At 42.0% G+C, this 10,039-nt stretch overlaps 1 protein-coding gene and 1 long non-coding RNA gene across 5 annotated transcripts; one reads left to right on the top strand and one right to left on the bottom strand.

Annotated features, from left to right (window-relative positions):
* The first annotated feature begins 6 nt into the window (after positions 1 to 6).
* On the top strand, positions 7 to 611 carry LOC112487123 (uncharacterized). Its single transcript, XR_003049912.1, has 2 exons — positions 7 to 206; positions 309 to 611. It is a non-coding gene; the product is annotated as an uncharacterized LOC112487123 (long non-coding RNA).
* Positions 314 to 10,033, bottom strand: LOC103379560 (fibroblast growth factor 6). 4 transcript variants are annotated; one of them, XR_003049904.1, is made up of 5 exons: positions 9,671 to 10,033; positions 8,859 to 8,960; positions 5,348 to 5,579; positions 776 to 862; positions 314 to 445 (listed from the first exon to the last, which is right to left on the bottom strand). XR_003049904.1 is itself a non-coding variant. In XM_025056367.1 (3 exons), the coding sequence occupies exons 1-3, from the start codon at positions 10,017 to 10,019 to the stop codon at positions 5,401 to 5,403; spliced, it is 630 nt and encodes a 209-aa protein (XP_024912135.1). In that variant the 5' UTR covers positions 10,020 to 10,033; the 3' UTR covers positions 4,413 to 5,400. The 4 variants fall into 4 exon arrangements, 1 of the variants encoding a protein (XP_024912135.1); XR_003049903.1 differs by lacking the exon at positions 314 to 445 and adding an exon at positions 459 to 542; XR_003049905.1 differs by lacking the exon at positions 314 to 445 and having other exon boundaries at positions 725 to 862; positions 5,348 to 5,573; positions 8,857 to 8,960.
* Between the last annotated feature and the right edge of the window lie 6 nt (positions 10,034 to 10,039).

Below are 10,039 nucleotides of genomic sequence, written 5' to 3'. Positions count from 1 at the left end.
GTGGCAGCGTTCCTGACTAGTAGCATTGGGTCATGAACTGAGAACTCTGTGTTTTTGTTTACATATAAAATCCACCTTGTTTTCATTACTAGGCAAAAACCACGGAACATCATGTCAGAAAAGTGACGACCTCAACTCACGTCTGCAGCCTCGCGGCTCCTTCACATTCACCGACGTCGTTCAACGTCCTGCATCTGTGAACGAAGGTTAGTCGATCCACTTTGACACGACCTTTTCCACAGGAAGGAGACAGAACGTCCTTGTTATTGTTAATTGATGACACATTGTTTTCTGAACACCGTTTCCAGAAACTCCGTTTTACTTCCCAAACAGTGCGAGTTGCTCCGAGGTGTTTTTGTTTTCTGTCAACAATAAAGTGTTTGACCGACAACAGCGCTGCAGCATCGAGATGTGGTATAAAAGCTGCATCAACCGGCGGCACGGACTGCAAGACAATGTTGGTCTCAGATGGTAACTTGACTTTATCTGGCAAAAATCTGTGTCTGTGATTGATTGGCCTCTGCCTCCTAAAAAAAGGTCTCCTAAAATACAGAAAAAAAAAGTGCTACAAAAGACAAAAGTTCTGTTGTCTGTTAAATCAATGCATAAAATGTTTTTGTCTTCTTTTTTTTCACAATGACGAGGTCTGATGATGCAGAAAAATTTAAGTTTTTTTTGTGTTTTTCTGTAATTTGTTAATTTTGACATTAATCAACTGGGCTTGTAAAGTCGGATTTGATTTCATGGGGATCCACCAGTAGATGGCACTACTCACCAATGCACGGTGCTGCCCTGAGCTTGACTCTGGTTCGAGGCCTTACATTTTTACAGACCCTCGTAACTTATTTTTGGTGACCAGCGGCTGGAGAGTCAATAAAAAAAAAAAGAAAACAGTTTACAAAACATCTTTTTTTTATTAACTTCTAAGGAATACAGTTGACTGCTGTGCACAGCACATACGTACAAAAATAAAAGGAAAACCATTTCATAATATAGTCTTTTTTTAAATTTACTCGTCATCATATTTGATTTCAGAAACACACGATTGGAGAAGTCTCTTGTTTTGCAAACTAATTTACAATCATTTCAATAATCGGAACTAAGGCAGAAGGTGAGGTATATGTTAAAAAAGAGGAGCGGAGGGTGAGGAGGAGGTGAGGGGGGGGGCTCAAGAGGAAGCACTCACCCCTCAGTGCAGGAATAGAAAACTGAGAGGGAAACACAAAGGCTGCAGGCACACACTGGGACATGTGTAGACAAACAAACACACACACACAGATGATGACCTCTGTCTCCCTGTGAACCAAATATTTACCAAAATAATATACAATAAATACAATATAATAAATACAGAAACTGATGAAACCCAGAAACAGGATCCTCGACAATGAAGGCAACACAAAACTGACCCACTCAGAACTCCATGATCCTCTGGGCAAATTTAAAAAAAAAAAAAGGTTGGACAACAATAACAAAGCCTTCTTCTCCGTTACTGTTGTTTCACAAACAGGTTCTGCCTCCAAGAAACAACAGGTAAACAAACACGGTACGAGAGAGAGAGAGAGCGAGAGAGAGAGAGAAAATTCCCGCGCCTTTGACGTGAACCTGACACCAGAAAAACAACAAAAATCAAGTTCAAATCACACAACACGGACAGGTCACATGTCGCCATGAGTCGCCAGAACTCAGGTTCAATTCATCGTGTGAAACGCAATAAGTTCAAACGGTTTACAAATAACGCAGTCAGTGACAGTGACGGTGTCCTGAGTGGACGTGTCCTGGGTGGACATGTCAGAAGTCTGGTTTCATTCGATTTAATGAAAAATAAATAAATAAATAAGTTGAAACAATGAGCCACAAGAAAATCTGAAACAGAGAAAACTTGATTTTTCTCTACAGTAAATTACATGGCATTTTTGTTTTTGCATAATTTGGGAGATAAAATCACAAAGACGTCAGTCCAAAACTGAGAATTCACACCAGTCCACGCTTTCTAAACCTGTGACCGACACAAAATGGCTCCTGCGGAGAAGTTGATGTTTATGAAAATATATAAATCAAGCCCAAAAACGTCACCCGGATCATAGATCACGCTACGACAGAGTCCAGTTGTTATTAATGATCACAGTATTCTGGAAAACAGTTACGTTAAGTTGACGACCGTTTCCTGGAAGCTTTTGATTCTTTTTGCTTTGTTTTGTTAGTTTTTTTCAGCACCAGCTCAAAACACACCCTCTCTCTCTTTCTCTTGCTCACACACACACACACACACACACACACTCACTCACACGTCTCTCCCTGGTTTTCTTTCTGAGCCTCTTTCTCGTCTTTATCCTCAAGTACATCAGCTCACAGTCAGACAATGCCCTGTAACTCCTGACTCATGGTGAATTTCTCTGATATCATCTGTACTGTAGTCTTGGCAAACACACACACACACACACACACACACCCAGACACACACGCACAATCACTCAACGTGAACGTTGTTTCTGCTACTCGACAAAAGCCTGAGGGCTCTGTAAACGGTTGCTCACAGATTTTTATCATTGCTTTACAGTAAGGTTTGACTTTTAGGTATAAAAAAAACAGTATACGAAGATATACTTGTAGTAGAGCTGTCACTTTTTAGCACAAGTTAACAAATAAGTTAATTACAGGTTGTCTGAAGTAGACGACACGTCGACCAGAGAGTCTACGAAGTGACAAAGAACGCAGTAGCGCTAAAGGAGAACTGATTTGTAACAGAGTTCCAAGGTTGTACAGAATTTAAAGAAATGAGGTGTGGGAACGTGAAGTTCTACGTTCTCCAACATACGATAGCTTCGATATATATTTGAGGTGTGCAGTACCTCTGAGGTTACACTAGAGAATATTCTAGAACTTTTTCTTGTTTTCCAAAGCAATAAATGGAAGTTTGTACAGAGCTAAAATATTTGTCATCTCTTTTTTTAAAATATTTAATAATTTACAACTGATAATGAATGTGGGGATCATTTGTGATTAATTGTTAACTGGGTATAATAATATGATTAATCGTGATTAAATGTTCAAATCCGTTCACAGTCTTAGTACTGATTGACAAAACGACATCGAGCGGCTTTGTGTGTGTGTGTGTGTGTGAACGCCTTCGAGGATCTAAAATGTCACATAAAATAAATTCTTCAAACTTGGCTTTTGGTAAAAAGTGACAGCCCTATTTCTGGACGAGCGTCTCTCTCTGAAGTGCTAGTCCACATAGCTGGCCTGACTGCTGGTTTGCTATTTACAGAATATTGCAGGTCAAGTACACAACGTCAAAATCTTCAAGATCAGTTGCACCTCATTTTAGCTTCAAACAGACTCTGCCATGAATCTGGCAGTACAACAACAACAACGACGACGACAACAACAACTCTCTGTTGTTTCTATTAACACAAAATAAAACATGAAAACATCCTCACTGCTGCAGAGCTGTGTGAAACAACCAGGTGAAGGAGGTGGACCAGGAGTCACAGTCCACAATCCACCGCTTCGACCTTGGGGCTAAAGTTGCTCAGCTGACAGGGACATGAATCCCGTGGCCCTGTGCTGACTGTCCACTCTGACATTAAAGACGAGAGGCCGCGAGTCATACGCTCAGGTATGTTCCCCTGCATTATCCACATCCTTACCAAGTTAAACAAACAACCCCCCCACACACACAAACCCCCCTCCTCGCCACACGCAGGAGTCCACAGACGACCGCACAGCCCTGCTCTCTCCAACGCCGCCTGCCCCGAGACCCTCGTCTCCACCACACAGAAATCTCAGGGACTCAGGAAGCACAAGAATCTGACGGTGGGTCGGAGGACGAGGGCTAGGCAGAAAGTTCAAAGACAGATGATAGAACGTCCCAAAAAAAATTACATCTCAAAGTATCACAGCCTAACCAACTAACCAACTCTTTTTTTTTTTAAACTGTTTTTATCATAACCCGCCACCAGGGTAGGAAACAGATTTTTTGAGAGGGCTATTTTTAAACACCCAGATCATTTGGAGGGCAATTTGATCAAATTCTGAAACTGTCTTTGAGCTACTTTTGTGTTTGTTTTGCCAACATTAGCACACGTTGTACATGGTTAGCAAGTTAGCCCTTGTTTGTTGCTTAACTTCAGCTAATTCTATTGATTTATGACTAACTTTTGGCTTTCATATTCATATTTTTCACCATCAATTTCCTGGCTAATTTTGAGCTAAAAGCTTTGGCACTGCTTAGATTGGGCTACTTTATTAGCCTACAGTAGTAGGTGTAAAACTGCTCTAAAGTAAAGGTGAGAACAGAACATGAGGCAGAAAAAAATGGAGGCGATTTTACATCGTAGCATCTTCGATAGTCGCACCTCGCTGCCTCTAATCAAAGACTCAAAACAATAAAAAATCCAGCAGCTCCTCGCTGCCTCTAATCAAAGACTCAAAGACCAAACAATAAAAAATCCAGCAGCCCTCAAACTAAGTAAATAAACTCGCAGTATATCATGTTAAAACCTTTGCATATTCACACATACAGTACGTGTGCACACAGCTACAAAATCTGCCGAACAAAACCTGGGATTGTCAACGCTCCCTTAGGAGAGGACGTTACGTTATAGCCGTCAACAGGAACAAAAAGCTCCTCCACACGCTCCGAATAACTGACAGACTGACTGACTTAATTGATCTAATTATGGAAGGAAAATAAAGTGGAGACATCTCTGGCCCTCGAGGAATTAGGCCGGCGGTGTCTGAGGGAGCGATGACTTGCGTTTCATTCCTATTTCTGACTCCAGCACCATGTTTCTAACATGCAGGGGTGAAGAGTGCGGGCGCTAGAAAGGAATTCAAGGCACCGCCACCTCATGACAAAGCAAGAAAAAAAACCACCACCATATTTGCAAGTGCTCTAGTTGCCCTGACAGAGACGGACGCCGTCGCACAAAACGACGAGGAAAACGTCCGAGAAATGAAAATAAAGATTCATGCACACATGCACTCTTCTTCCTTTCCTTCTTCATTTCAGGGATTTGGGGCATTGAGGTAAAAAGGGGGAAAAAGTGTCCATAAAAGTTCCAAAAGTAACATTATCCTCCGACAGGGCATAAATAATTCCAGCAAGCACCCATTAGAACAGACAGGGGGCGACAACGCCTCTCCTCAGACCACAAATTAATTTAAAATCATAACAGCAGCAAAGTATGGCATTTCCATCGCGTCCTAACGCAACATACGCTACCCAAATATACATATAAAGATAAAGAATAAATATTTTCAGATAAAACTGTGTTTCTGTCTCTTAAAAGTCCAGTTTTCATTTTTCACGGTGTTTGTACACATACAGTATCAGTGTTACCTGGGAAATAATCCTCATGTGCAAATAAGTGAGTTATTGCCAGTTTCCGCTCGTCATATTCGGGGCAGGAAGTGCGTTACAGTCATGGCAGTGGTGGCCCTGTTGCCCCTCTTTACGCGGCCATGTTTGCTGAGTGCTATGTAGAAGCTTCTGTGCACCAGAGACTCGTAGGCGTTGTAGTTGTTTGCGAGCAAGTTCTCCTTGAACTTGCACTCGTCATGGAAGACTGTCGGGAGGGACACAGAGGGAGAGGGGGGAGGAGGGGGGAGAGAGAGAGAGAGAGAGCAGGAGATTAATGATCGGCCAGGAAGAGAAGAATGATCGGAAACACGGTTATCGTTGACGAATTATTACAGGACTGTTCAGGATCGGTACGTTTTCAAAAAATAAAACTTTATTTATTCTAACTTTATTCTTTAAGACTTAATTCTGTTAGTATCGGAGTCTGAAAGACATATTATTTTGAAAAAGAAAATGTTCTATTAACTTTAAATGAAAAAAGTAAAAGGAAATGACCGGACCTTCTCTAAATTAAGTAAATTAACTCCTTTAATTAATGAATTATTTTCTCTGCAGCCCAACACCAACTGACCTGTGGACCAATACCGGTCCATGTACCAGGTGTTGGGACCCCCCTCTAAAATGATGAAAACCTTTTAATTTTTTTTTTACCAAAGGCCTGAAAACGACATTGACATTTTACTGATGCAGTGTTGTTTTATGTAAAAGTTCACCAACTTTTATATCAATAAAATTTAGTCAGATGGTAAAACTTTTTTTTTAATAATCCAAGGCAGCATAAAAACTGTAACTCAATAGCATGCAATTGCACCTCATCCCTCACTTTGTGAACCAGTGGGGTGATCAACCCTAGACTTTTGGATTTAATTCAGCCAAAACACCTTCTCCAGTATCTAAAATAAATCACCCTTCACCGGCTTCGTCTTGTGACACAGCCAGGAAACACTCACTGCAGACAGTACACGAGTGACACATACTGTGTGAAGTGTTGGTCAGAGACCATTTGGCCTAATTCAATCTCTTATCAGATCATTGGTGGGGCTTTCAGGCCAACGCTTCATCACTCAGGGGCAGATAAGAGGCTCACATTCTGTCTGTCAAATATGTTGGGCCACAGCTTGATAAGCAGCAGCCATGTCTTAGTGGAGGGAGGGGTGAGGGAGTTGATGGGAGGTGAGGGGGATTTCCTTCTATCACCTCCATCACTATATATATAAAGAACTGTACTACACACATCTACAGGGTATTTGCAGTATTCCACGAATACACTCTGAACTCTGGGCAGATTCTCGTCGTCACTACAAATGAAATAAATGTATATTTTTAAAGCAGAATTAAGGTTAAATTTGTGATATGTAGGACTCAAAACCAGTGTCAAACTAGATCTGTAGATGGCAGTAGATTTTGCTGGTAAATACAGGGTTAGCTTAGCTAAGGAAAAATGACTTTTAAATGCTGTTCTATTGTATGGCCCGTTGCTAACTTGCTGCTAACTTGCTGCTAACTCGCCATAAACAAGTGCGCTAGCGATATGTTGCGTACTAGGTAAGCAGTAGTACGCTGCTAACATGCTTCGCTACTTGCTAGCCCTTTGCTACTATCTCGCACGCTACATGTTAGGGCAGCGCTTATACGTTAAAATAAACTTTGAAAGTTTTATGTACTTACTGTAGAAGAATTCTTTCAACAGTATATGCAAATCATTGACAGGATTTAACTATGAGGACAGTGTTCCCTCACTATATCGCGGTTCTCCTTCCGCTCCCTCAGTACAGATTTTGTTTATTCCAATCTCGCGAGAGTTTCGCCACATCGCGGTAATTTTTTTTTAATTATTTCCAATATTTTAATTTTTTTCGTCAGAGAAAAGCATGTTCTAATAAACAGTAAAAATATAGCAAAACAAAACAAAACAAAAAAAAACAAACTAAAAGACATCGCTGGTAGCTTTGTTTACCTAGAGGAGATCGAACACAGCAATGATTCTGTTCCTCACGCTGATTGGCTAATGCATCGTAGCATCTCACCGGCCGGGGCTGCACCTGTCGCCACTTCCGTAGCTGAGGGCTAACCTCCGCCGCGTTGTGTATTTCATTTATTTACGTAATATGTATGTCTTATATTTGTATTATACAACTCTACTGTGCATATAATTGTGTGGGAAAGGGTAATACAGTCCGGGGGGGGGGGGGGTGTTGTTAACAGTGTGGGGGGGGGTCGTCAAGGGTAAATATATACGTAAATAATATAAAAAACTAACTTGCCAATGGAAAAAATAAAATAAAGTTATAAAAAAATCGTGTTTTGGGCCCTTTATAGAAAAAAAATAAAATATTTTTTTGTCAATTATATTCTGTTTTAGAGGAAAAAAACAATGTAAAGCACCGGAGAGTGTCAGCCATCTTTAGTTATCAGTTATTCCTGAAGAAGCTTTGAGATGATCGACTAGAACATGTCGGCCCACAGAGAAGAGAAGATTTACATAAGTATCTATTAAAAAAAACAACAACATCCAGTTCACTTAGCAACACAGCATAGCCTAGCCATCAATAAAGTTTTCGTGGAGAGCAACAACAAGAGAATCCATCCCACCACCCTCCAGTTGAACAACAACTGGCAGGATCCCCATAGGGCCACAGAGCTAAAGTACAGGGTTCTCATGAGGCAAACGGAATATGTCAACATTTTCTTTGACTGTATCAACGTAAGGGCGATAGCCTTGACAATAGTTTTCTTTCAATAAAAAGGGGGCGCTGCAGTAAAGGTTTGGGTACCACTGCTGAAAGGCAACAGCGGGAACACTCTTCCACTACAGTATTAGTTGTTTAAGTAGAAAATATTTTCTTTTTCCTTTACAATGTTTAATGGTATAAAACAATGATTATACTATATATTTTACTCTTATATATATATGTAAATATATAGTGTGTATATATATATATATATATATATATATATATATATATATATATATATATATATATATATATATATATATATATATATATAGTACTATGCCCTTATCTGAGAGTTTTTTTTGTTGTTGTAGTGAAACTCTGCCTCTGCTGCTCCCACTGTGTGAGTCTTCACTGACTTTTGCTAAATCAGCACTTTGCCCTTAAAAATCGATTTTCATCTCTGCTGACAGAACCCTGTGTGTCGGGGGTTTCCCTTCTCTCTCTCTCTCTCCCTCCCACGTACATACACGCACGCGCTCACACGCACGCGCCCACACGCACATCACAGGCGTGCGAACCAAACCTTGCATCTGTTAACCTCATCATTATTTACCCATAGGCCACTGCAGGCGCACCGGCTTTAAATAGAGCATCACGCCATTTAGCCACGAAATCAAAATCTATAGGGAAGCATTGGCTGACAGGTTGAACAAATCCAGGCTATTGGACGCTGCCAAACGTTTGTCCTTAGACTGGCAATAAATGAAAGTGTGCGTGTGTGTGTGTTTGTGTGTGTGTTTGTACACCTACCGTTCCGTATAACCTTCCCCGGCTGTTCATTGCGACAAACAACTCACTCCTGACACCATAGAGACTCACGACTCCTCTCTCCACCGTGGAGATCTCTATCAGACCTGGGGGGGGGGGGGGGGGGGGGGACGAGATGAAATGACATGACATTAGATCAAATCAACGCTCATCATAAATAATAAACACAAACTCCGACCCGTGATCGTGTGACGACTCTGGGCTTTGTGCTGCCCCCCATGCGTCTACATGGGTGTAGCCGTGCCCTCGGCCCTTTTGTTCTGCATCTGTCAAAACCATCATTCATGCGCGCATCTGCGCCTCCTCCACACCACAGGTGCACCGTGTGGCCGCGGCGCATCATTACAGCCACGGGGTTATAACTGTAAAGTCATTTTCTGACGATCGCGTTGACGCGTGACGCGTTTTCTTACTATGTAATCGGTCCGTGGACCGCCCTCAGAGGAGGGCCGCGTAAAAATAAGTTGTGTCTAAAAGCGTCCATACATTCATGACATGGTTGAGCCTGGTGGAGAGGGGGAGGAGAGGAGGAGAAGAAGGAGGAGTGGTGGTGCAGGGTGTTCAGTAAAACTGATGGATCTTTGATTTCTTAAAATTTAAGGTGGAATAAATCCGGTACTTTCCATGCAAATGAATATAGAGGGAGGTATGATTATTATTATTATTATTATGGTTATTATTGTTACGATTTTTTTTTATTATTATGATCACCATTACTTGTCACCCATGCTTGTTCTCTCCGCATCACTCTTTGAATGTCTATGGCGTGAACACGGGTGCAGGTGCAGTCACTCACTGTACTGGTTTTCATTATGTACACCGTTTATCCTGCCGTCGGGGAGGATCTGAAGGTGAAACCCGATGCCCACGTTGCAGTAGAGCCTCCGCACTCTCTTGATGCCCAGCAGATAGTCACTCTCCCAGTTCAGCTCCGCTCTCTCCCCGGAGATCCCCAGCACGGAACGGGAGAAGAGGGTCTCCCAGCTTCTCTCCAGAGAAGTTGCATTCGTCCTGACGCCGCCCGGTAGCGGATACGCTGACACGAGTCCCAGCACGAAGCCCAGGAGGAGCACCGCGGTCAGCGTCCAGTGCGTCGTGCCGGCCTCACAGGACATACTGACGAGGTACCTCTGCGCAACGGCCATCCGGTTTACCTTCGGACCAC

Source organism: Cynoglossus semilaevis, chromosome 6 (assembly GCF_000523025.1).
Source record: "Cynoglossus semilaevis isolate Cse_v1.0 chromosome 6, Cse_v1.0, whole genome shotgun sequence".
In the NCBI taxonomy this organism is placed as follows: Eukaryota; Metazoa; Chordata; class Actinopteri; order Pleuronectiformes; family Cynoglossidae; genus Cynoglossus; species Cynoglossus semilaevis.
The sequence above is the reverse complement of the archived record's forward strand: the minus strand, read 5'-3'. Positions and strand labels throughout refer to the sequence as shown.

Coding starts and splice junctions, on each gene's coding strand:
- LOC103379560 (XM_025056367.1), bottom strand. CDS start 10,019: ATGGCCGTTGCGCAGAGGTACCTCGTCAGTATGTCCTGTGAGGCCGGC. Junction 8,961..9,670: donor ACATAATGAAAACCAGTACA/GTGAGTGACTGC, acceptor CCCCCCCCCCAG/GTCTGATAGAGATCTCCACG. Junction 5,580..8,858: donor CCGGGGAAGGTTATACGGAA/CGGTAGGTGTAC, acceptor CTGTGTCCCTCC/CGACAGTCTTCCATGACGAG.